Source organism: Anomaloglossus baeobatrachus, chromosome 8 (assembly GCF_048569485.1).
Source record: "Anomaloglossus baeobatrachus isolate aAnoBae1 chromosome 8, aAnoBae1.hap1, whole genome shotgun sequence".
NCBI lineage: Eukaryota > Metazoa > Chordata > Amphibia > Anura > Aromobatidae > Anomaloglossus > Anomaloglossus baeobatrachus.
Genome location: NC_134360.1, coordinates 215,752,169 through 215,779,641, shown reverse-complemented (window position 1 = coordinate 215,779,641; position 27,473 = coordinate 215,752,169). Strand labels below are relative to the sequence as shown.

The window sequence follows — 27,473 nt, the reverse complement described above, 5'->3', positions numbered from 1 at the left end:
TCAAAACTTGTGTCCAGCAGCCTCCTAGCTTTCCTAGCTGCTCTAGCTGTTGAGCCACTAGGATTGATGATGTCAGAGCGAGGATTTTACATAAATGAACCTACAATGCAGCCTCTTACACAGCAGATTACACAGGACACAGCTCCATTGTACACAGCAGTGTCTCTATCTCCTGTATTCTAGAGAGAGAGGAAAAGAGGAATTTTTTTTCTTCTAATAAAATTACTAAAAATAATTAAAAAAAATAGAATAATGTAATTTTATTACACTTTTTTTTATAAAATAATAAACATCACAAATCAGCAAATAACATGGACATATTTGGTGTCCCTGTAATCGTAATGACCTGAACAACACAGTGATCAGGTTATTTATGGGGATCGGTAAATGGAGGGAAAAAAATGGCGCAATTTATTATTTTTCTTTATTAAAACCCATAAAAAATGTAATAAAAATGTATCACTGAGGCTGTGTTCACACTTAGCGTAAATGCTGTGTTTTTTCTGCAGGTGTCCGTGCCACAAGAGCAATAACAATCTCCTCTGATTATTGCGTGTCTGCGGTATTTTTTATGCATTGTCGCCCTTATTTGATACATGTTTGGTGCTGATGTGAATCCTAAAGCTTATAAAGAAGGAAACACCAAATCCGCACAGTTTAGCGGCGTCTTTCCACGCACCAGGGGCGGAGATTTGATGACGTCTCATCCACTTTGCTTGGACAATTAGTCCATATTCCCATGTAGTGTAAATGCTGCACTTTTTTCTGCTGTTTTTTTGCACATTTATTCTGCTGTTTTTAATTGTCCAAGCAAAGTGGATGTGATTCCATGAAAAGACGCCGCTGAATTCTGCGGTTTTCGGGGTTTTTTTTTCTCTGGAGGTTTCTATGTGGAGCTTAAAAAAATGCAGGAAAAAGCTTCTCAGTACAATAAAAACACTTAAAAACGCAGATTCACATATGAACCAAAAACACATTAAATAATGGAGAAAAGGCAGAAAAAATGCAGCAAAAATGGAAAAAACAGACATAGTCATTGTGTAGTTTGGTGCAGACAGAAACAAAACGAAACAATTTATGCAACGTGTGAACACAGATTTATAGGCACAAATAAGCAACATGTCATATAGTGACACATAGAAATATAAAAAAAATTCTGACTGCTATGAATATGAATGAACAGTCCGGGACATCTGCTGAATGACCCTTACTGCCAAATGGGTGTGGCTAGGGGCGTGGTCAAAATTTGCGATAGTTTTATAGGTCTGTTACAGACTCGGCAATACCAAATATATGTAGTTTTTTTGGGGGTTTTTTTGTTTTTTTTTTACAGAAATATAACTTTATTGGAACAATTTTTTTCTTTTGTTTATTTTTTACATTTTTTTAATACCTAATTTTTTTTTAACTTTATTTCTACTTTTTTATTTAGTCCCTTTTTGGGACATTACTTTTCTACAGTCTGATCACTCCTATAATAATCCACTGCAAAGCTTGATCACTGCAGTGGATTACAAGTGTGAGAACTGCAGCAGCCTTGACACTTCGCCTCACACATCATTCATACAGCATAGCCTGTGAGGCAATCCGTAGCTGGGTGACCTGGGGTTGTCTTGGTGACGCTTTAGTGACGACCCAGGGTTGCCATGGCAGCAATTGGGTCCCTGTATTCTCATTACAGAGACCCAATTGGCAGGCAGAGGTAAGCGATTCCTTTCCTTACCTCCTGAATGCTGCGATCACATTTAGGGGGTTAAACTGCCGGGAGCGGCGCGGGACCACTCCTGGTATTGAGAGCTGGGTCCTGGCTACAAGATAAGCAGGTGACCCAGTGTAAATCACGGGGGTACAGCGCAGGAACCCCCACGATCGCCGTGACGTACTGGTTACGTCCATGGTCACAATGGCACTGATTTTCATGACGTTCCCAGTACGTCAAATATCGTGTAAAGTCTAAGATGAAAGAGAATTAACAACAATGAAGAGTGTTCTTAAAAATCAATCAGTAGAGTTAATAGCACATGTCACTGATACACTGTATGTACTGTAGGAAAAGCTTTAACCAAGGCACAAGCCATTCCACTGAGGAACTTGTCTAAAGGAGAAAAAAGGATAGGAATTCTAAGAAGTAAGGGAAGTTTCAGCTTCAAATATGGTTCCCTGGATAGGAATATCAGCGCATCCTTTGAAAGGAGTTGGCATCTCCTTGCAAGTGTAGCACTCTAGAAGAAGTAACTTTCCGAAACCCGTTAGTGACTTGTCGAAGGTGCAGTAACCTGAAAGATATGCTAGTCTGCAACAGATTGAAATATCAATCTAATTGGTTGGAAAAAGCTAGTCCAACAATCAATATCCATTGTGGTAACTGCCAATTTTGTAAATTGCATACTATTTACAATCCCATAAAAGTTGGTTCGCACATACAGTACATCATGTAAATCAGTTCATCTCTCGTGAAAGTAAATTTGTGGTATACATCATCTTTGTCCGTGCAGAAGATTTCACATTGGAAAGACGATCAGACTTTTATATTTACAGTTCAGGGAACATTACCATTCCATCACTTCAGGAAAGGGATTGCCCCGTGTGATTGACCATATACGTGAGGAACATGGAGGTAATCCGGAGGTGTCCTTTGCTGGTCTGGTAAAGCTTAATCTTCCTCCATAATCAACTATTTCCATGACGTAACGTTTCAAATACCTAATTAAATGTGGTCCTCGATATCAAACACTGATAATTATTACCATTGTCAAATTCACATTGGATGCTGTTAATATGGATTTATCTTCAGAATAAGCACTTGGATCCGTCAGGGCCAGAACATGTCCAATGTCATTGGCAGATTCGCTCTGTCATTTCTTTCTACAAAAACAAGAGTAAGCACCAAAGTACAAGATTATTTAATACACTGTATTAGACCGGACAACACAGAGGAAGAGAGCACAGTACCATGTACACAACCATGCGGGACTTGACGGAAAGAAGAGAGCACAGTACCATGTACACAGCCATGCGGGACCTGACGGAAAGAAGAGAGCACAGTACCATGTACACAGCCATGCGGGACCTGATGGAAAGAAGAGAGCACAGTACCATGTACACAGCCATGTGGGACCTGACGGAAAGAAGAGAGCACAGTACCATGTACACAGCCATGCGGGACCTGATGGAAAGAAGAGAGCACAGTACCATGTACATAGCCATGCGGGACCTGACGGAAAGAAAAGAGCACAGTACCATGTACACAGCTATACAGAACCTGACGGAAAGAAAAGAGCACAGTACCATGTACACAGCCATGTGGGACCTGACGGAAAGAAGAGAGCACAGTACCATGTACACAGCCATGCGGGACCTGATGGAAAGAAGAGAGCACAGTACCATGTACACAGCCATGCGGGACCTGACGGAAAGAAGAGAGCACAGTACCATGTACACAGCCATGCGGGACCTGATTGAAAGAAGAGAGCACAGTACCATGTACATAGCCATGCGGGACCTGACGGAAAGAAAAGAGCACAGTACCATGTACACAGCTATACAGAACCTGACGGAAAGAAAAGAGCACAGTACCTGTACACAGCCATGTGGGACCTGACGGAAAGAAAATAGCACAGTACCCTATGTACACAGCCATGCGGGACCTGACGGAAAGACAAGGGCACAGCACCGCGTACACAGCCATGCAGGACTGAGGGCACAGCACCATGTACACAGCCATGCGGGACCTGATGGAAAGAAGAGGGCACAGTACCGCGTACACAGCCATGCGGGACCTGACAGAAAGAAGAGAGCACAGTACCACGTACACAGCCATGCGGGACCTGACAGAAAGAAAAGAGCACAGTACAATGTAAATTCACAGACAATATATATAAACAATAAGATTGTATCAAGAAAATGAAGGCAATAGAGAAGTTAAACGACCCCATTATATATCATGATTGAAATATGTGTATTAAAAAGAAAACAAAAAGAAAGTTGTCCACTCAAATACAGCGCTAGGACTATGTGTGGCGCCCCTGCGGCTTCAGGTGCCACAGGGTACTACACCCCCATTAGGGTGTAGTACTTATCCCGGGTCCAGGGAAGGTCGATGCCGGTTTCCATTCACACAAACATAGTCATTGGGTTGCCCTCCCCAATGGGGACCGGGCCAGGGTCAGATCACAGTAGGGGGTTACTACAGCGGTGGGTTTACAAGACGCCACCGCACCAGGGGCTTCCTGATCCACTGGAACCGGGGACTCAGGGTCAGGGAGAAGCAACCACCAGGGGGAGTCAGGAGCACACAGTGGAAAGAGCAAGTTGACCTAGTGAGAGTAGTGAACCAGCCGATGGCAGCGGCTGGGGGCAACATCTCAAAACACAACACAACTACCACAGAGAAGAGAACAGCTTCAGACACAGAGCAGAGCGGACATGCCGAGAGCAGATTTGTGCACCAAGGCGTTCAATGCGGTCACTGGGGAGAAGCAGGCGGCTGCTTCCACAGGACCGGCGCTGTCGGGATACAGAATCCTAGGGCAGATATACTTCACGTTATCTACCAACTCTGCAAGGGTCGCGGGGAACGGCTAGAACAGTTACCGGACCTGTCCCAACGAGTCTGCAGCCAAATAGCATATAGGATCCGGGGTTGAGGACTGGCCCCATAACGGAACCGTGCTATCAGCATACAAGTCACTAACGACCTACTAACCGCAAAAGCCAAGTGACACTACTCTATCCTCCTCCTCCTGGACCTGTCTCTGGCTTTGACACAGTAGACCATTCCCTTCTACTACAGATTCTCTTGTTCTGGGCATCACAGACTTGGTGCAATCTTGGATCTCCTCATACTTAACCAACCGAATGTTCAGCATCTCCTACTCTCACACCACTTCGTCATCTCACCCCCTAGCTGTCGGTGTCCCCCAAGTTTCAGTTCTTGGACCCCTGCTGTACTCCATCTACACCTATGGCCTGGGACAGCTCATAGAGTCCCATGTCTTTCAGTATCATCTCTACGCTGATGATACGCAGATCTATCTTTCTGGACCTGACATCACCTCCCTACTAACCAGAATCCCACAATGTCTGTTTGCTGTTTCATCTTTTTTCTCTGCTCGATTCCTAAAACTGAACATGGACAAAACAGAATTCATCATCTTTCCTCCTCCTCACTCAACCCCCCCACCTTACATATCCATTAATGTGAATGGCTGCTCACTTTCCCCAGTCCCACGTGCTCGCTGCCTGGGAGTAACTCTAGACTCTGATCTCTCTTTCAAGTCACACATCCAAGCCCTCTTCACTTCCTGCCGCCTCCAACTTAAAAATATTTCCCGGATTCGTACATTCCTTTCCCAAGAAGCTGCAAAAGCCCTAGTACATGTCCTTATTATCTCGCGTCTAGATTATTGCAACCTCCTGCTCTGTGTCTCCCTTCTAACAGTCTCGCACCCCTACAATCTATTCTAAACTATGTTGCCCGGCTAATCCACCTGTCCCCACGATACTCCCCAACCTCTCCTTTCTGCCAATACCTTCACTGGCTTCCCATTGCCCAACGACTCCAGTTCAAAACCCTAACCATGAAATACAAAGCCATCCACAACCTGTCTCCTCCCTCCCTACATCTGTGACCTAGTCTCCCGGTACTTACCTGCACGTAACCTTCGATCCTCACAAGATCTCCTTCTCTGCTCCCCTCTCATCTTCTCTTCCCACCATTACATCCAAGATTTCTCCCTTGCCTCCCTCATACTCTGGAATGCTCTGCCACAACATATCAGACTCTCGCCTACATTGACAAGCTTCAAAAGGAACCTGAAGATTCACCTCTTCCGACAAGCCTACAACATGCCGTAACCCTCAGTCTGATGTAACGCCGCACAACTAGCTCTACCCTAATCTACTATATCCTCATCTATCCCTTATAGGCTGTGAGCCCTCGCGGGCAGGGACCTCTATCCTCCTGTACCAGTCTGTGCCTTGTATTGTTTATGACTATTGTACTTGTCCCTATTATGTGTACCCCTTTCACATGTAAAGCGCCATTGAATAAATGGCGCTATAATAATAATAATATGAGAGACAATCCCTCAATGGTACACATCGACACACACATATATATATATATGTCGCAAATGTTGAACACCATAATTCCCGTTGATCTAGATGTTACAACATATCCTACAGCATACAATGTGCTCAATGTTAATTGTCATTGTACATGCAAGAAGTGAGGCACATTACTGTAAAGCAAAACAAAGAAATAATAAACCAAAAAAACTCAAGTTGTCCTTGCCAGTAGTATTTAAACATATCACAATGGTGACAGAAAGGACCGGTCCCAATAGTGCCTGAAAAGCTATAATTATTTATGAGAAATCACAGTGGTGTCTCAAAAATGTTAACTTCAAAGGCCGCAAGGACCAGTCCAACAGTGAGAATCAGTTATTAGGAATATTCCCTCAATAGCTATTGATTCCCCCACTCCCCAGGGAGGGACAGGACAGGAGTGTGATGAAGCCCACAGATAAAGACAGACAAGGGAAAACCAAAGCTCTGTCACACAGCACGCGCACACACACAGGATAAAAGAGATTCAGTAGGAAAAAGAAGAGCAGGAAGGACGCTACAAAATAGCAGGGGTAAACTTCACAACTGCACCAAGCAAAGAGCACAACTTTTACCAGTAAATCTGGGACACCACGTTCACAGTGCAACATAGGATAAAGTATAGTTGGCATGGATGGAAGGTTTAAACCAGCATAAATAGGAGGGGAGCAGATATGATAGGTCTCCCCACAACATCTGACTAAAGGAGCAAGCAGACTAGCAGAGATTAACTTGCTGGCCTGCCTATGAGTCAGCAGACAGCTGAATAATCTCTTTAGCTTTTCCCTGAGGTTTGTGTTTCCTGTCCCAGTATCCTTCCCTTTCTGTTACGTTTCGGATTTGGGGGGTTTCCACATATTCAGTAAATATTTTCAGTTTCTTTTGTTTTCCTCCATTTTCCTTGTACGACTGTGTTTACATGTTCTTAGCCCTGTCTCTCACCCTTCGCCTATGTACACTTTATTTATGTCTAATTTTGTTTGGTGTTAAACTTTATTTATAGTTGAGGGCACAGTTAGGGTTAATCGACATTTAGTGGTGCGTCATTGTGTAATCTTAGGGTGCCAACCTCCGCTGTCAGGCAGGGACAAATCAGGGTCAGATTTAGGGCTTCTTCTAGTCCAACTAGGGACCTGTTGATTGCAGGTATTATATACCTCCTGGTTTGTTCATCCGTTTGTCAATTATAGTTTAAAAATGTATGACATGCTTATAATTTTACTACAGTAATCATACAAACATCTGACTAAAAGATTGAAAAACACTGGAACAGCAAACTGTGAAAAAAAATATTTGTGTCAGTCTCAAAACCTTTGGCCATGACTATAGAAGAGAGAGCAATGGCACATACAGCACCTTGAAAAAATATTCATACCCCCTGAATGGTTACATCCTTGTATATGATTTTATCAGGGTTACATTGTTCACATTTACAGCACATTCCTATATGAATCCATTCTTTACATTTATTGTATACTAGCTGTACTACCCGGCTTCGCCCGGGTTAATAACTGCTGTTAACAAAATAGAATGTATTAACAAAAATTTATTCTGCACACAAAAACCACAAAACAAATAGAAATGTAATTATTAAAACGCAAAAACTAAGCTAATAGAAGCATTTCACAACATATATTTCAACACCACAGATATTCCGCACAGATTTAACTAAATTGGCCAAGTAATATGCTCCGTCTGTCACTTTCCAGGTCTGTCTCTTTCCAGGTCTGTCTCTTTCCCCGTCTGTCTCTTTTCAAGTGTCTCTTTCCAGGTCTGACTCTTTCCAGGTCTGACTCTTTCCAGGTCTGACTCTATCCCCATCTGTCTCTGTCTGTCTCTTTCCCCGTCTGTCTTTCTCCGTCTGTCTCTTTCCCCGTTTGTCTCTTTCCCCATCTGCCTGTCTCTGTCTGTCTCTTTCCTTGTCTGTCTCTATCTCTCTGTTTCTTTCCCCATCTGTCTCTTTCCAGGTCTGTCTCTTTCCCCGTCTATCTCCCCGTGTCTTTGTCTGTGTCTTTTCCTGTCTGTCTCTTTCCCTGTCTGCCTGTCTCTTTCCTTGTCTGTCTCTATCAAGGTCTGTGTCTTTCCCCATCTATCTTTGTCTGTCTCTCTGGCTGTCTCCTCCTTCCCTGTCTGCCTGTCTCTGTCCCTGTCTGCATGTCTGTCTGTCTCTTTCCCCATCTGTCTCTTTCCAGGTCTGTCTCTGTCTGTCTCTTACCCTGTCTTTCTCTGTCTGCCTCTTTCACCATCTGTCTCTGTCTCTTTCCATGTCTGTCTCTATCTCTCTTGTCTCTTTCCTGTCTTTCTCTGTCTGTTTCTCTCTCTGTCTGTCTCTGTCTGTCTCTCTATCCGTCTCCCCACCGACATCTTATTACCTCACATATAATCTTCTTACACTATGAATGTCTTTTGTTCCTATAGCAACCAATCACAGCTCCTGCTAATAACCTGTAGTTCCAGGCTCCATTTACTTTAACCCCTTAACGACCGCGGGCCGTAAAATTACGTCCTAGCGGTCATAATGTTACTGCCCGCGATCTGCTGGCGGCAGCATGCCGCGATCGGCACACATCTCAGCTGATTTTCACAGCTGAGATGTGTGCCTGCTAGGCACGAGCAGATAAAGATACAGTCCCAGAACTGTCCCATCTAATGTATGCGGCAATTCTGGGCGGCTGCTGACTGATATTGTTAGGCTGGGGGGCTCCCCATAACGTGGAGCTCCCCATCCTGAGAATACCAGCCTTCAGCCGTATGACTTTATCTGGCTGGTATTAAAATTGGGGGGGACCGCACGCCATTTTTTTAAATTATTTATTTATTTATTTCACTGCACAGTATAGACCCGCCCACCGGCTGCTGTGATTGGTTGCAGTGAGACACCTGTCACTCAGCGTGGAGGCGTGTCTCACTGCAACCAATCATAGGCGCCTGTGGGCGGGGAAAGCAGGGAATACGAGATTTGTCTTTTTCAAAATAGTAAAAGCCGCCGCAGCAGTGTGAACGCCGTGCAGCGCCGCGCCGTGGATCGGGGATCGGTGAGTATATGAGAGAGGGCTGCTCACTTCAGTCACTCAGAAGTTTAGCGGTCACCAGTGAGCCCTTCACAGGTGACCGCTAATCATGACGCGGCACAGACAGAGCCGCAGCATGACAATGAAGTCGGGTGAAGTTCACCCGAGTTCATTCTGATTGTGCGGCTCTGTCTGTGTCTGCTGTCATCTGCCATTAAGCTCTGCTGCATGGCTGTCTGTGTCTGCTGTCAGCGGCCATGTAGCAGCGCTGAATGGCAGATGACATAGTAAAAAATACGCATTACACACGCATTACACACGCTAGTAAAATCATTAATTTATTCAGAAAAAGCATCGCACTTGCGTTGCACTCAGACCTAACGTGAACTAAAATCAGCCGAGTTTTTTTCAGCCCAGTCAGACCGATTTTACTCGCATAGATGTGTTTCCACCCTTAGGCCGGAGTCACACTTGCGAGTGTCTCGCGTGTAACTCGCGCGAGTCTCTCATTGAATCACCCGGCACGGCCATACACTCTCTGGACAGGAGCATCTTCGCTGCATAGAGATACATGCATCTGACCCGCTCCTGTCAGGAGAGTGTGCGGCCGTGCTGGGTAATTCAATGAGAGACTCGCGCGAGTTACACACGAGACACTCGCAAGTGTGACTCCGGCCTTAAAATGCAGCATTTTCACTACGTGTGAACAAAGCCTTACAAACATGTTTGGCAATTAAAAAACAAACAACAGCTTGTCTTTTTTTAAAACGTTTGCCTGTCAGACTAATTTACTGGCATACTTCTTGTGTTAAATTAATTATATCAGGTGGTGGGCTTTGATTTTTGCCTTGTTGAATGATCCCTGAAACAGTCAGTTCCTTGGTGAACACTGATGAGAAGTGCCTGTTTAATATCTCAGTCTTTTCTTTGTCCTCTATAATTAACTTATTATATTTAAAGGCGCGGATTCCATCCTTTGTTTTCTTTTTGGCATTAATGCATTTATAAAAAAATGTTGGGATTAATTTTAATTTCCTTGGCAATTTTTGTTTCAGTACCTAATTTTGCTTGCTTGATTTCTTTTTTACATTTACTATTAAGATCTTTATACTTTTGAAATGCTATTTCTGTATTCTCAGCCTTCAAGATTTTGAATGCCCTTTGTTTTTGTTTTATTAAACTTTGTACTGTCTTATTTTTCATAGTGATTTCTTTTTATTCCTGGACATTTCATTACCAGAGGGTATACGTTTTTTACAGGACTCTAGTAGTATATCCTTAACCCCTTAAAGACCGCAGGCAGTAAAATTATGTCCTAGCGGTCATAGTGTTAATTCCCACCTGCTGCGGGCTGCAGGCGGGGATCAGCGCACATCTCAGCTGATTTATACAGCTGACATGTGTGCCTGCTAGGCACGAGCAGAATTGCTATACGCCAGTGCCTTTAACGCCTTAAATGGTGATGTTAGAATGTGACAGCGCCATAGTAACGGCGATAGCGATAGATCTGTACACAACGCTCGATACCGGAAGTCACGTGACGTGATCACGTGGATCCGGTGGTTGTCATGGTAGCACAAGGTCATGTGATGACTGCTGTGCTCACATGACTCAGGCCCTGTAAGAAACAGCTGAGTGCTGGTTCTTACAAGAAATGATCATTTCTCCCGTTCTGAGTGGTGCTGCTCTGATCAGGAGAAAAGAATGAGCGATCAGAATGCTGATCGGCTTGATCGTTATAGCCCCCTAGGGGGACTAGTAAAATAAAAAATAAAAAAAGTTTTAAAAAAGGTTTTAAAAAATTAAAAAAAAATAAAAAAACCTAAAAGTTCAAATCACCCCCCTTTCGCCCCATTGAAAATTAAAGGGTTAAAAAAATAAAAAAATATACACACATTTAGTATCGCCACGTTCGTAGGTGCCCGATCTATCAAAATATAAAATCAATTAATCTGATCGGTAAACGGCATAGCGGCAAAAAAATTCCAAATGCCAAACTTACACTTTTTGGTCACCATAAATTTTGCGCTAAATGCAATAACAAGCGATCAAAACGTAGCATCTGCGCAAAAAATGTACCGTTAAAAACGTCAGCTCGAGACGCAAAAAATAAGCAGTAACTGAGGCATAGATACCGAAAAATGAGAACGCTACGGGTCGCGAAAAATGGCACAAAACGTACACCACTTTTTTCTAACAAACTTCAGATTTTTTTTTAATCCCTTAGATAAAAGTAAACCTATACATGTTTGGTGTCTACGAACTCGCACCGACCTCAAGCATCACACTGACACATCAGTTTTACCATACAGGGAACACAGTGAATAAAGTATCTCAAAAACAATAGTGCAATAGCACTTTTTTTGCAATTTTTCCGCATTTGGAATTTTTTTGACGTTTTTCAGTACACCATATGGTAAAACTCATGATTATATTGAAAAGTACAGCTCGTTCCGCAAAAAACAAGCCCTAACATAACCAAATTGACTGAAAAATAAAAACGTTACGTCTCTCAGAAGAAGAATGGCAAAAGAAAAAACGGAAAGTGCAAAATCGCCCAGTCATGAAGGGGTTAAACCTACCCCATTTATGTTCGGTATCCCCAGTTACCATGACATTGTCCCAATCTACACAATTAAGCTCTTCCCTTCATTTGTTGAAATCAGCTTTCCTAAAATTCCAGGTTTTAGCATTTTCTCTTTCAAATGTTCTACTGACTATTACTTTGAAGCTTACCATAATATGATCACTGGTGTCCAAGTGCTCCCAGACCTGTCAAATGCTCCCGAACCTGGAGATCTGAGATTGTATCTGGTCTATGTGACAGGACCAGATCCTGTAGATTATCTCCCCTTGTTGGTTCATCTACCATCTGAGAGATGTAATTGTCTTGAATTGTAGTTAAGAACTTGCAGCTTTTAGCACAACCAGACGATTCTCTGTCCCCTGAATGTCTGTAGAGTTGAAATCCCCCATAATAAGGACCACATGATTATTATTATTATTATTATTATTATTATTATTATTATTATTATTATTATTAATAATAATAATAATAATAATAATAATAATAATAATAATAATAATACAAATATTAGCTGCCTTTTCCATTTGTTGCAGCATTTCACCCTATACCTGTTCAAGTATGTTCGGAGGCTTATAGCAAACTCCAATTTGCAGCTTTCCATTATTACCCGCCCCGTGTACAATTTACACATACTGACTCTACATTGTTGCAGTTCCCCCCAATGTTGTCATTGAACACAGGTCTTAGGTTAGATTTGATAAATATACACACCCCTCCACTTCTTTTGTCTTTCCTGTTCTTCCTGAATGTAGTATAACCCTCTACGCTTGTCACCCAGTCATGGTTCTCATCCAGCCAGGTTTCCATAATGCCCACCACATCATATTCCATGGTTGACATAAGAGTCTCCAATTCATTAATTTTGTTTGCAAGATTCCTGCATTTGCCAGTAGACATTTAATACTATTAACACATTCCTTACTCCTTGCCTCCCTACTTTCCTTGCATGTTCCAGCCCCCCTAAACTTTCATTGACCCTTACTGTCTCTATCTGCTATATGTATCCCCTTATTTGCTCCACTACCCTTCCTCCTCCCCAGTTTCTAGTTTAAAAGCTCCGTCACACGTCCACATTGAGGTGCAGCCCGGTTCTACCGTAGAGCCTGTAGCCGACTGAGAAGTCGTCCCAGTTCTCCATGAACCCAAACCCTTCCTTCCTGCGCCAATTTCTAAGCCACAGAGTTATCTCCCTAAGCTCCCGTTATCTTTCTAGTGACGCTTGTGGCACCCGTAGTATTTCTGAAAACACCACCTTGGAGGTCCTGGACTTCAGCTTCTCTCCCAGTTCCCTGTAATCATTTTTAAGGACCTGCCACCTGCCTCTAACTTTGTCATTAGTACCAATGTGCACCATGACCGCTGAATTTTCACCAGTTCCACCCAGCAATCTGTCTATCCAATCCGCAATATGCCATTCCCGAGCACCCGGCAGACAACACCTGCATCATCCTAGCACCAAGAGCAAAACAATTGGTCTAAATCCAGCTACTTGATCATTCCCTCCCCAAAGATCTGCTGTTTGGCCACATGAGGCCCCTACATATATAAAATGGTCATTGGTCTCAATAAAATTGTGTATGACCAGTTTAAGGGATTATCACGATGTGCAGAGTGCAGGAGTCTTTATGGATTGATTGTGAGGTTGTCCCAAAAGTCTTATCCATATTCCAGAAAAGAAATAGGAAACAAATCACCAGTACTAATGGAGACACCTCATCCCAGCCCCCATACAGCTGTTCAGTTGTATTATACTAGTGCGTCATGAGTACATACCAATATCTTTAACCATTGTTAAAATACAGATGTAATTATAGGTTAGCACTGAGTATGGGATTTACCAAAGTATCTCTGTCTCCCGAGTGAATAGCGGACACCCAGTATCCCGGACACTGGCACTTACCAATGGCACAAGCTCTCGATGATCCACCAGGCTGAACTCTGTAATGAAGTAGTAGAAATGCTTGTAGCAGGTATTGACGTGAGCCTCGGCTCCCACACTGATAATCCCATCAAAATGATGAATGTACACATGGACAAAGACACGGAATAACCGCGTCAGAATCTTGGTGCAAACTTGCTGAAAGTTCTTTGGGAAAGGCACCCCTGCAAAATGGTAAAAGAAAGAACCTGAATAGTAAAAAACAAACTCCAGCACACGATAATAAGATGTTTAGTCCACATAAGTGACCCCAAGGAGAAAGTGACCATAAAATTGTCTTTTCACATAAAGCCTGTAAAAAAGTAATGTCCTGCTGTTCTTCTTCCCCACAACGTCTGATATGCCCCAAACCTCATGCTCTGTAAATTCCAATAAAGGTGGCCTGTTACTCTTCATCAGGGTTTTGGCAGCACTATAGCCGCTGGAACTTAATTTCCCTAACTATTCAGAATGCATTGCTGCTTCCCTTGACCAAGGGTTTGATTCCCCTAAACTGAAAACCTTCATTTCTTATAAGTCCATAGGAAAATACCAGAGCAAAAACCAAGACCCAGTCCTACTTCCTGATAGGAGACAGAGCAACAAATGTATTTACTGAAGAAAGACAGTCCACTTCCTGCAGTGAGCTAAAGACCCGCCCCCACTTCCTAAATAGCCATATGGAACCACCCACATTTCCTATACAGCGACAAAAACCCGCCTCCACTTTCTAAAGAGACCCCATGGAACCACCCACATTTCCAATACAGAGACAAAGACCCACCCCCACTTCCTAAACACACATGGATATGCCCTCATTTCCTATACAGAGACACAGTCCCACCCCCACTTCCTAAACAGATACATGGAACTGCTTACATTTCCTATACAGAGACAAAGACCCACCCCCACATGGAACCACCCACATTTCCTATAAAGAAACAAAGACCCACTCCCACTTTCTAAACAGACACATGGAATCACCTACATTTCCTATACAAAGACAAAAACCCACCCCCACATCTTAAATAGACACATGGAACCACCCACATTTCCTATACAGAGCCCAATATCCACTCCCACTTCCTAAACAGACAAATGGAACTGCCCACATTTCCTATACAGAGACAAAAACCCACCCAAACGTCCTAAGCAGACACATGGAACCGCCACATTTCCTATACAGAGACAAAGACCCGTCTTCACTTCCTAAACAGACACATCGAACCGCCCACCTTTCTTATACAGAGACAAAGACCCGCCCCCACTTCCTAAACAGACACATGAAGCTGCCCACATTTCCTATACAGAGACAAAAAGCCGCCCCAACATCCTAAGCAGACACATGGAACCTCCACATTTCCTATACTGAGACAAAAACTCACCCCAACTTCCTAAGCAGACACATGGAACCTCCACATTTCCTATACAGAGACAAAGACCTGCCTTCACTTCCCAAACAGACACATGGAACGCCCACATTTCCTATACAAAGACAATGACCCACCCCCACTACTTAAACGGACACATGGAACCACCCACATTTCCTATACAAAGACAAAGACCCACCTCCACTTCCTAAACGGACACCTGGTACCGCTCACATTTTGTATACAGAGAGAAAAAGACTCGCCCCCGCTTCCTAAACAGACACATGGACCCGTCCACATTTCCTATACAGAGACAAAGAATCGCCCCCACTTCCTAAACAGACACATTTTTCAGAGATTTACACGTAATCCCCTGTATAAGCGCTCAGCGTAGAGCGCAGGATAAATGTGAGCAGCGCTGTACTATGATCTTTGGGAGACAGAATAAACAAATCAACAGCAGTTGAAGAATTGGCTTTATTATTAATTACGGATTTTATTTCACCTTGCGTTATAAGTGATTAGGCGGCTTTATTCCTACGGTCAGTACGATTACAGTGATGCCAGATTTCTAATGTTTTTTTTTAGGTTTGGCTACTATCACACTTTACAAAATATTTTTTTGAATCACCGGATTTTGAAGGCTATAGTGTTTTTTTGTTTGTCTGCCGACAAAGTCATGTGAGGGCTTGTTTTTTACGGGATGAGATTTTATTGGTACCATTTTGGGCCACATAATAATTTTTTATCGCTTTCTATTCTGCTTTTTGTGAGGCAGAATGAAGAAGAAACAGCAACTCAGGAATAATTTTATTTTGGGGGGTTTTATGCTGTTCACCATGTAGTAAAAATGACAAGACAGTTCTCTGCTGCTGCCTTCTACGCTCACTCTCTGCTGACATTCCCACTATCATCATGGGTGACTTGATTTCAACATCCCCACTGACACCCGCCAGTTGGCAGCCTCCAAACTCCTGTCCCTCGCTTCATCCTTTGGTCTATCTCAGTGGTCCAACACTGCCACCCATAAAGATGGACACACATTGGACCTTATCTTCATCTGTCTGTTCTCCATCTGACCTCACAACCTTCCCTCTCCCCTTTTCTGACCACCAATTCCTGACCTTTCAGCCCTGTCCACCTCACCTGTTCCCCTTGTCCAGCGCCTAACACCCTCCCGCAGAAACCTTACACATCTCAATATTCACACCCTCTCTGACTCTATTCTACCGCTATACTCAATATCCTCACTCCATGACACAGTGCCACCATTTTCTACAACGCCACCCTCGCCTCAGCTGTTGGTTCAGTTGCTCCTCTTGTGCATGGCAGAGCAAGACGATTCAATAGACAACCCTGGCACAACAGCCTCACTAAAAAGCTTCGGCAAGTGTCTAGGGTTGCTGAGTGGCGGTGGAAGAAAAAGCACTCGCACGAGATTTCACCGCATTCAAAAAAGCAATTCACACATTTTGTTCTGTCCACCTCTGCTAAACAGGATCAATTCAGAACCCTTGTATCTTCTCTATCCCACAATGCCAAACAGTTATTCAATATGTTTAACTCCGTCCTCTGACCACAGCTGCCCCCTCCAACCTCCCATCCCTCAAAATAGACTTTGCCACATATTTCAAAGATAACAGCAATCAAACAAGGTAAGTCTTTTCTGCTCAATCACCACAACCCCATCACATAACAGACCTCTGGCCCTCGCCCCTAAACTTCCTCCCCACCATCACCGAAGGAGAGCTTGCACATCATCTCTCAAAATCGCACCTCACCACCTGAGCCTTGACTCCATCCCATCTCCTCAACCTCACCACTACGGTTATCCCAGCCTTAACCCATCTTTTCAACCTAACTTTAACCTCTGGTACCTTTCCTTTAGTTTTCAAACACGCAACAGTCACACCCATCATAAAAAAGCAACCCTCGATCAGACCTCTACTACCAGCCAATGCCCCATATCGCTGCTTCCATTTGCTTCTAAACTCCTCAAATAGCATGTCCATGCTGAACTTTCCTCCCACCTCTCATCTAACTCTCTCTTTGACAACCTACAATCCAGCTCCATCCACATCACTCTACTAAAACTGCCCTGACTAAAATTACAAATTACTTACTACCAAAGCCAACAATCACTTCTCCATACGCCTCCTTTTAGACCTGTCCTCAGTATCAGACACTGTCGACCACTCCCTCCTATTACAGATCCTCTCTTCCCTTGGTGTCAGAGACCTTGCCCTCTCCTGGATCGACTCATACCTTTCCAATCGCACTTTTTATGTCTTCCACTCCTACACAACCTCTTCATTCCGCCTTCTTCTTGTTGGAGTCCCTCAACGCTCTGTCCTGTGACCCCTACTCTTCTCCTATATATTTTGCCTCTCAACTCATAAAGTCCCATGGCTTTCAGTACCACTTATATGCTAAAGACAAGCAGATCTACCTCTCTGGCCCAGATGTCACCTCTCTTTTGTCCAGAATCCCAGGGTGTCTATCTACCATATCCTCCTTCTTCTCCTCTCGCTTCCTAAAGCTCAATGTGTCCAAAACTGAACTAATCATCTTTCCCACATCTCACCTATGTTCCCTATCTGATCTATTACAATAAATATCATCACACTCTTCCCAGTACCCAAAGTCCTCTGCCTCCTATAGAAATAGACACAGAGACCCACCACCACTTACTGTAGAAACAAAGACCAGCCTCGCTTCCTATAGAGATAGAGACCGAGACCCGCCATCACTTACTGTAAAAAAAGAAAAGACCAGCCTCGCTTCCTATAGAGAAAAAAAACAACCTTCACATCCTATAGACAAAGACCCATCCTCATTTCCTATAGATAGAAAAAACCTGCCCTTACATTCTATAGAGAGGCAAAGACCCACCGCCACTTACTGTGGAGAGAAAATCACCTCTCAATTACTAAAAAGGGACAAGACGTTTTCCCACTTCCTCTAGAGAGACTAAAGCGGGCTTTACACACTACGATATTGTTAATGAATTATCGTCGGGGCACGGTGTTTGTGACAAACATCTGGCATCATTAACGATATCGCAGTGTGTGACACTTATGAGCAACCTTAACCCCTTCATGACCGGCCGATTTTTCGCTTTCCGTTTTTTTTTTCGCCATTCTTTTTCTGAGAGACGTAACTTTTTTATTTTTCAGTCAATAAGGTCATGTCAGGGCTCATTTTTTGCGGAACGAGCTGTACTTTTAAATGAAACTATCAGTTTTACCATATAGTGTACTGGAAAACGGCAAAAAAATTCCAAATGCAGAAAAATTGCAAAAAAAGTGCGATAGCACTATGGTTTTTGAGATATTTTATTCACTGTGTTCACTATATGGTAAAACTGATGTGTGGGTGTGATGCCTCAGGTCAGTGCGAGTTCGTAGACACCAAACATGTATAGGTTTACGTTTATATAAGGGGTTAAAAAAAATCGGACGGCTTATTTTTTGCATCTCGAGCTGATGTTTTTAACGGTACCATTTTTGCGCAGATGCTACGTTTTGATCGCCTCATAGCATTTTGCGCAAAAGTTGTGGCGACAAAAAAACATCGTTTTGGCGTTTGGAATTTTTTTGCCGCTACGCCGTATACTGACCAGATTAATTGATTTTATATTTTGATAGATCGGGCGTTTTTGAACGCGGCGATACTAAAAGTGTGTATATTTTTTATTTTTTTAACCCTTTAATTTTCAATGGGGCGAATGGGGGGTGATTTGAACTTTTAGTTTTTTTTTTTAATTTTTTAAAACTTTTTTTTAACTTTTTTTTTTTATTTTACTAGTCCCCCTAGGGGGCTATTGCGATCAGCAATCCGATCGCTCTGCAGTATCTGCTGATCACAGCTACACAGCTGTAAACAGCAGATACGCTCTCTTTCTCTTTTGCTGTGCCACTGGCACAGCGAAAGTGAAAGCAAGTCATGTGTAGTACAGGAGTCATCACATGACCCTGTGCTACCATGACAACTATCGGAAGTCACGTGATCGCGTCACGTGACTTCCGGTATCGGGCGGTAAGTTAAAGTTTACCGCGATCGCGCTTATAATGGCGCTGTCACATATTGACAGCGCCATTTAAGGAGTTAAACGGCACGAGCAGATAACGATTCTGCTCGTGCCTAGCAGGCACACATCTCAGCAGTGAAAATCAGCTGAGATGTGTGCCGATCGCGGCATGCTGCCGCCGGAGGACCGCGGGCAGTAACATTATGACATTTAGGACGTAATTTTACTGCCCGCGGTCGTTAAGGGGTGAAACAATCGCAAAAGCGGTCAAAATCGTTTGCCGCGGAGAGGTCGTCCTGAAACAAAATATTGTTTTCTGCTTATTAGCGTTGTTGTTCCTCGTTCCTGCGGCACCACACATCGCTGTGTGTGACACCACAGGAGCGACGAACATCTCCTTACCTGCCTCCACCGGCAATGCGGAAGGAGGTGGGTGGGATGTTACGTCCCGCTCATCTCCGCCCCTCCGCTTCTATTGGACCCCTGCCGTGTGACGTCGCTGTGACGCCGCAAGAACCGCCCCCTTAGAAAGGAGGCAGTTTGCCAGCCAGAGCCACGTCACAGGGCAGGTAAGTGCGTGTGACGGGGTTAAGCGAGGTTGTGCGGCACGATAAGCGATTTGCCCGTGTCGTACAACCGACGGGGGCGGGTACGATCGCTTGCAATCTCACTAGCGAGATCGCAGCGTATAAAGCCCGCTTAAGACCTGTCCCACTTTCTATAGAGAAAGACCTGCCCCACTTTATATGGAGAGACAAATAATCACTCTCACTTCCTGTAATCTTTCTGTGTCCAATCAAAGGCTATGTGCGCACAGTGCGTTTTTCGCGGCGTTTTTGCGCGTTGTTCGGGTGCGTTTTTGGCCTCAAAACTGCAGGACTTTGCTTCCCCAGCAAAGTCTATGAGTTTTCATTTTTGCTGTCCGCACACATGTTTTTTTTACCTGCGTTTTTAAGTTAAAAAAAAAAAATGGACATGTCAGTTCTTTCCTGCGTTTTTCCCCCATGCAATGCATTGGAAAAACGCAGCAAAACGCAGAGATCAAAAACGCAGCAAAACGCAGCCAAAAACGCACCAAATCGCGGCAAAAACGCATGCGTTTTTTGATGCGTTTTTTCGACGCAGGTGCGTTTGTGCGTTTTTAGCGGCCAAAAACGCACAAAAACGCAGCGTCAAAAAGACGCAGTGTGCGAACCTAGCCAAAAGGTGGTGGAAAAAAAAATCAGGACAGAGTGAGTCCTAGATATGAGGTATGAGGACTGAGCAAAGATATGAAAAATAAGATAGGGCACGCAACAGATCACCAAAAATTTGAACTCCATCGAATTTACATTTTAATTTTATGTATCATTTTAGGTGGATTCTATTTACGCATTTCCAATGGTTACTAAGAAATACCAGTAGAAAGTAGAAAACCAGCAGTAGTCCTAGAAATAAAATCCAAGGCCTTGCTCCTAGCCTATGCTCTGTTCTGATTAACTTTTATTTACCTTTGGATTTTATCTAATTGAATAAAGCTTCATGGATTTTATTCCCAGGACTAGTGCTGGTTTTTCTACTTTCTACATTTTGGAGCCCTTTTACCGTGCACTTTGTGGGTAAGCTGATTTTGTTTTTGTTTCCATATTAAATACCAGTGTGCACAGGATGAATGAGAATCTTAGACCATACGAGTGACCATAACAAGCTACAAGTATTCAGAGGATAGTGATAGAGGACGAACAAGAGGGTTAGTCTAAATGAGCGACCATAGAGCTGTACAAGTGTCCTGAGGATGGCAATAGGGGGAAAGTGAGAAGTTTAGTTCATAAGATGTTACAAGTGTCTAGAGGATAGTGATGGTAGGGCGAGCAAAAAGGTTAGTCCATACGAGCGGCCATGGCATGGTATACGTGTCAAGAGGATGGTAGTGTACGAACAAGAAGCTTAGTCCAAATAACTGAACATAGGATGCTACAAGTGACTGGGCAGAAGAGGGGCAGCCACAGTGAGGGTCAATTGTGGACTGCCCTTCTAAGGGAGGGAGCTGTTTTGGGTTTAGGGTGATTATATCTTTCCCCATGTGAAATCAACATGCCCACTGACAGCACCATCCAAGGACGCTGAGTGTACCAAGGACAGGACCTATCCGCTGAATGGGTAAGAAGGTTCTATGTCTGTCCGTTTTATAATGCCGATGGGAGAATAACTAATGTCTGACAGGTCCACTGTCCATGTATGTTCAGGACCGATACTCCCTATTTTTGTGCCCTGAGGTTGTTGTTTGCATTTACAGAAGTGGTTGGGACCCAGGTGACTACTATCACTATATCCATGTGTTCTACCTATGCATTCCCTCTCGTAGGCAATTGTTTGAAGTTTGTTTTTACTCCACTGTAGGATGTATGTGCTACACTAAATTTAATTTAGGAACATTAAAAGTTACATTTTAATATTTATCCTCACTTAGTGCTATATCTGAGGGTTATCTAATATCCAGGGGATACGGTATCTGTCTCTCGTCTTGACTATTTATTTGATGCTACAAGTGTCCAAAGGCTGGTGAAAGGAGGAGGTACGAGAAAGTAAGTTCATACAATTGCCCAAAGATTGGTTATAGGGAGCGAATGAGAAATGTGGTCCATTTTAGTGGTCGTAGAATGTTAACAGGTTCCAGTGGATAGTGAGAGGAGGGGTACAAGAAGCTTAGTCCATACAAGTGACCATAACATGCTACAAGTGTCCAGAAGATGGTGATAGTAGATGAACAAAAGGTAAGCCTATATGAGCAACCAGAACACTCTAAAAAAAAACAATTTCTATATGGTTGGATTGAGTTCAAATGTGTAAACGGAAAAAACCTCAAATTCCAATTAAAATGACTAACTTTATTAATATATTATTAAAATTGAACAAAACACCCAGTGATATAGTGCGCATAGGGTCACATGAGGGGAGGAGCTGGAAAATATGGGGTCCCTAAAGTTTCCCTAAAGGGGACCTTGCTCCTACCTGCCAACGGAGGGTTTGACACCGTAACTGTTTTGGGCGCCCCCGTTCCACGTCGGCTGACCCTCACTAAGCCCTAACTCTTTAGTGAATTAAATTTTAATTACACTCCTGATGGCCAAACCACAGTACTCATGCATACACAAAATTGGTAATTATTAATCCCAATATGTCAAACTACAAGCTGCCTCCAAAGATTGAGAACAGCTAAACAGGACAGATTAAGGGAACCATACCCAAGATTAATGTATACACTATTACATCAGACGGTTATTTCACGCCCTTCCCTGTCCTGATATGTTATGGCCATCAAACATGGAAAACATCATCACCAATATAACTTATCTTAATAGACACTGCATAGCCCCAATCTGGGCAGGTGCATGCAAAACAGTGCAGCGTCCAAAGACAATCAGATAAACATTACAAAAGCATATAAAGGTGAATAAAATACACCCAAGGGAAGGAAAAAATGATTACTTCCCTTTAGGATATGCTTCACATCGCCTCGACGCGTTTCCCCTTCAGGATACAAGGATCATCAGGAGGCTGAAGTATCATGAACAAAAGATGTGGACAGAGATGTCATCCATGGCTGTGCGCCTGCCATGGATGACATCTCTGTCCACATCTTTTGTTCATGAATTTAATTCACTAAAGAGTTAGGGCTTAGTGAGGGTCAGCCGACGTGGAACGGGGGCGCCCAAAACAGTTACGGTGTCAAACCCTCCGTTGGCAGGTAGGAGCAAGGTCCCCTTTAGGGAAACTTTAGGGACCCCATATTTTCCAGCTCCTCCCCTCATGTGACCCTATGCGCACTATATCACTGGGTGTTTTGTTCAATTTTAATAATATATTAATAAAGTTAGTCATTCCAACCAGAACACTCTACAAATGTCCAGAGATTGGTGAAGGATAAAGAAAGCTAATTCATAAGCGGGACCCTACCATACTATGGGACTATGGAATATGAACAAGGACCTCTCAGAGGTTAACATTCAAGCCTTGAAATGCTGGGATTCTGGGCTCAAATCCCACTTAGGACAAAATTTGCAAGATGTTCTCTCCATAATTGAGTTTCTTCCAGATACTCCGAAATGCTTGTCACGCTCCAAAGACATAATGATAGATAGTGAGCCCCAATGGGGGACAGTTGTTATGTCTGTAAAGCACTGTGGAATTAATGGCACTCAATAAGTGAGTAAAGTAAAGCATTCCTCGCTGTCCTCAAGTCATCACCTCTGCACTCATCTCTGCCCTCAGGCTGTCTCCTCGGCGATCCTCTCTGCTCTCAGGCTGTCTTGGCGCTCCACTGTGCCCTCAGGCCGTCTCTTCGGCACTCCTTACTGCCCTCAGGTTGTCTCAGTGCTCCTCTCTGCCCTCTGAGCATCTCAGTCATCCTCTCTGCCCTCAGGCTGTCTCCTCAGTGCTCCTCTCTGGCCTCAGGGCATTTCAGCTTCTCTCTGCCCTCAGGCTGTCTCCTCAGCGTTCCTTTGCCCTCAGGCCATGTCCTTGGAGCTCCTCTCTGCCCTCAGGCCTTCTCAATGCTCCTCTCTGCCTTCAGGCCATCTCCGTGCTCCTCTCTGTCCTTAGGCTGTCTCCTCGGCAATCCTCTCTGTCCTCAGGCTGTCTCCTCAGCGATCCTCTTTGCCCTCAGACCGTCTCCTTAGCTTTCCTCTCTGCCCTTAGTCCATCTCCTCAGCGTTCCTCTTCCCTCAGGCTGTCGTCTCCTTGGCGCCTCTCTTTGCCCTTGGACCGTCAGCTTGGCGCTCCTCTTTGCTCTCAGGCAGTATGTCTCCTCGGCGCTCCTCTCTGCACTCAGGCCATCTCCTCGGTGTTCCTCTCTGCCCTCAGGTGGTCTCCTCAGCATTCTTCTCTGCCCTCAGACCATCTCCTCGATTTTCTTTTCAGCCCTCGGCCCATCTCCTTTCTTCGGTCACCTCCTCAGCATTCTTCGTATGGATACATATTAGTATGTATGTTTTTGTTATTTAACATATATAATAAACTGTTATCGTATTATATTATATTACTTTTGAGGGTTGGGGGCTTTTTTTTTTATTAGATATTTGCTACATATGTACATATGTGATAGAATAAATAGATAGACATAAGATAGATAGATATGTATGTAATAACATAGATAAATAGATGTATTTCTTTTCTTTTTAAATATAAGTTGTCCCTCAAAAGCACATAGTAGATGTCTAGGGGACATATTTATTTTTCTCTTGTACTTATATTCTAGTATAAGTGAGACATCTATAAGAGTGTACAGGGAAAACATCTAGTGAGAAATCAACAGCAGAACTAATCTGATTGTGGTAGGACCAAGCAGCTCTGTGTATGGGAGAGACCCCGCGATCATGTAACTTCTGGGTCTAATAGAAGCCTCGACTGTCTTGATGGCTCTATTTAGAAAACGTCAATCATCGAGCGCTCTGTGCCTGCAGGAATGAAGGTAGAGCGCGACGATAACCCGCTTCTGTGTTTTCAGTGGCTCCTGGCATCATTGGAGGATGCTGCACACAGGAGTTGGCTCATCTGACATATGGTAGACCGTCCCGGGACACAAATCCGGGACTGGCCCACTGGATCTGAGATGGTTGGGAGCTATGTACTTCTGCTCTTGATAAACAGTTCTGGGGAGCCAGTGGGAAGATTATTTGTTAACTCATTGGGTTTCTGACATTTGATAAAACAGCTTGTGAGGCCCCCTCAGGTATTGGCCCCTGGGGACATTGCAGAGCAACCCTTCATAACTATTGTATATTTCATGATTAAATTGCTCACTCACACTACTCTACTGCATGTAGATTTTCCTGTCAGAGGGCACCATGAACGTGACTCACCTGTTCTGGTTGGGAAGATGTCTTCATTGTTGATCAGCATCTCTATCCAGTCCATTAGTAAGTTCATATAAAGTGGAGCCGACACCTTTGTGGGCTTCTTGTACTTGAGCTCATCCTGCCACCTGTATTCATACCTGAGACCTCCAGACATGATGGGACAACTCCTCTCTGTGCAGAACTCAGACATTGTCCCATAAATTAGGTTGATCCTATTGAAGAAGTCGACGACGTGCACAGCTATCCAGTCATTGATGTTCTCCCCCGGAGGAAGCTGCACCACACTCCTTAGATCTAGACCAGATTTCAGGGAGGCCTGAGCCTTTTTATAAAGCTCAAAGCGTTGGGTTCCAGGCTCAAACCTCTTATTTGGACGGAAAGTTCTGTCTTTATTAAAAACTTGAGTGAGGCACAATGCCATGGTGACGAGACCACACCAGGATGCCGGTCACCGACTGAAGGACAGCAGGTCTGAGATAAGAATAATGGACAAAGTTATAGTCTGTTGACAGACCTTATATCACCATAATAACAGCCGAAGAATCTCATACAACACATTAAGTACTTCAGGGGTAGTTCTCCCCCAACACCCATTATCATTAACCAATTGTATCCGTGTTCAATTGGCAATCAACAATATTAGTAACTCAAACCCATGCCCAAGACACGCAGTAGAGGAGGTGTGCGGGCTCACTCCACATACTGTCACCATGTACAACAAGTAAACTAAACTTACAACTTCCAGAAACTTCAATACCCCTCTAATCTGCAAGTAGGAACATCCAAGTCTTTGCCTATTAAGTAGTTTAGAGGATTAGGGTATCTTGGAAACCTTCAACTACAGTGTTCCCCCCTCATGTCACTATAACTCCTGGACATGACAGATGTGACATCACAGGAGTATCATTTGGTATACCTGTCACTATTATCCCTGGATATTATACTAGAGATTTTTGTGAGACCCTAACCAACAATTTATGTCTGTGATCACCTCCTTCTCTCCTTACCTGCGAGGATGGAAGACCTGTCCTGTGTGAAGTTCCACAATTCTTCCAGCACTAGTGACTGAGGACCTCCAGAAGTGTGAACATACGGAACAAACACACTTGTCTCTGCTCCTCCAGAAGTGCGAACACACGGAACACACACTTGTCTCTGCTCCTCCAGAAGTGCGAACACACAGAACACACACTTGTCTCTGCTCCTCCAGAAGTGCGAACACACGGAACACACACTTGTCTCTGCTCCTCCAGAAGTGAGAACACACACACTTGTCTCTACTCCTCCAGAAGTGGGAATACACGGAACACACACACTTGGCTCTGCTCCTCCAGAGAAGTGTGGATACACAGAACACACACTTGTCTCTGCTCCTCCAGAAAAGTGCGAACACAGAACACACACACTTGTCTCTGCTCTTCCAGAAGTGTGAATACACGGAACACACACACTTGGCTCTGCTCCTCCAGTGATGTCACATCCTGACTGTCTCCTACTGCACGATTGTTCTTGTAAAGTGTGCGCAAGTCAGATGCATCCGGCTGTGCATACTCAACACAATCTCATCATCTACAATGTGCACAACACACACTGCTCGGTGTACACACTGCACATTGTACATACTACACATTGTGCACACCACTCACTGTACACACTGCACATTGTACATACTACACATTGTGCACACCACTCACTGTACACACTGCACATTGTACATACTACACATTGTGCACACCACTCACTGTACACACTACACATTGCATACGCCACTCACTGTACACACTACAAATTGTACACACCACTCACTGTACACACTACATATTGTACTCACCACTCACTGTACACACTACACATTGCATACGCCACTCACTGTACACACCAAACATTGTACTCACCACTCACTGTACACACTACACATTTTACACACCACTCACTGTACACACTACATATTGTACACACCACTCACTGTACACACTAAAAATTGTACTCACCACTCACTTTACACACTACACACACCACTCACTGTACACACTACACATTGTACTCACCACTCACTGTACACATACATGTTTATGTATATGATATGTATGTGTATATATATATATATATATATATATCGTGCATCCCCCATACTCTGGAATGCTCTACCTCAGCATATCAGACTCTCACCTACCGTGGAAAGCTTCAAGAGGAACCTCAAGACCCACCTCTTCCACCAAGCCTACAACCTACAATAGCCCTCAGTCCAGTACACCACTGCGCAACCAGCTCTGTCCTCACCTATTGTACCATCACCCATTCCCTGTAGACTGTGAGCCCTCGCGGGCAGGGTCCTCTCTCCTCCTATACCAGTCTGTTTTGTACTGTTAATGATTGTTGTACGTATACCCTCTTTCACTTGTAAAGCACCATGGAATAAATGGCGCTATAATAATAAATAATAATAATGTATATGAGCCTCCTGAATTGTAAAGCTCTGCGGAATATGTTGGCGCTATAGGAATAAAGATTATTATTATACATTGTACTCACCACTCACAGTACACACTACACATTTTACACATAACTCACTGTACACACTACACATTGTACTCTCCACTCACTGTACACAT

At 43.7% G+C, this 27,473-nt stretch overlaps 1 protein-coding gene across 1 annotated transcript; it reads right to left on the bottom strand.

The window, feature by feature from the left end:
* Nucleotide 1: 1 nt before the first annotated feature.
* On the bottom strand, nucleotides 2-26,327 carry MOB3C (MOB kinase activator 3C). The gene is made up of 4 exons (XM_075320166.1): nucleotides 25,869-26,327; nucleotides 24,865-25,332; nucleotides 13,607-13,809; nucleotides 2-2,865 (listed from the first exon to the last, which is right to left on the bottom strand). Exons 2-4 carry the CDS (start codon nucleotides 25,280-25,282, stop codon nucleotides 2,836-2,838), a joined length of 651 nt encoding a protein of 216 aa, XP_075176281.1. The 5' UTR covers nucleotides 25,283-25,332; nucleotides 25,869-26,327; the 3' UTR covers nucleotides 2-2,835.
* Nucleotides 26,328-27,473: the final 1,146 nt, after the last annotated feature.

What these genes read in the sequence shown, in the direction of transcription:
- MOB3C (XM_075320166.1), bottom strand. Translation starts at nt 25,282, where the DNA reads ATGGCATTGTGCCTCACTCAAGTTTTTAATAAAGACAGAACTTTCCGT. An exon ending in CATCTTCCCAACCAGAACAG is followed by an intron (nt 13,810 to 24,864) that starts GTGAGTCACGTT and finishes ACCATTTTGCAG; the next exon opens with GGGTGCCTTTCCCAAAGAAC. An exon ending in ATCGAGAGCTTGTGCCATTG is followed by an intron (nt 2,866 to 13,606) that starts GTAAGTGCCAGT and finishes TTGTTTTTGTAG; the next exon opens with AAAGAAATGACAGAGCGAAT.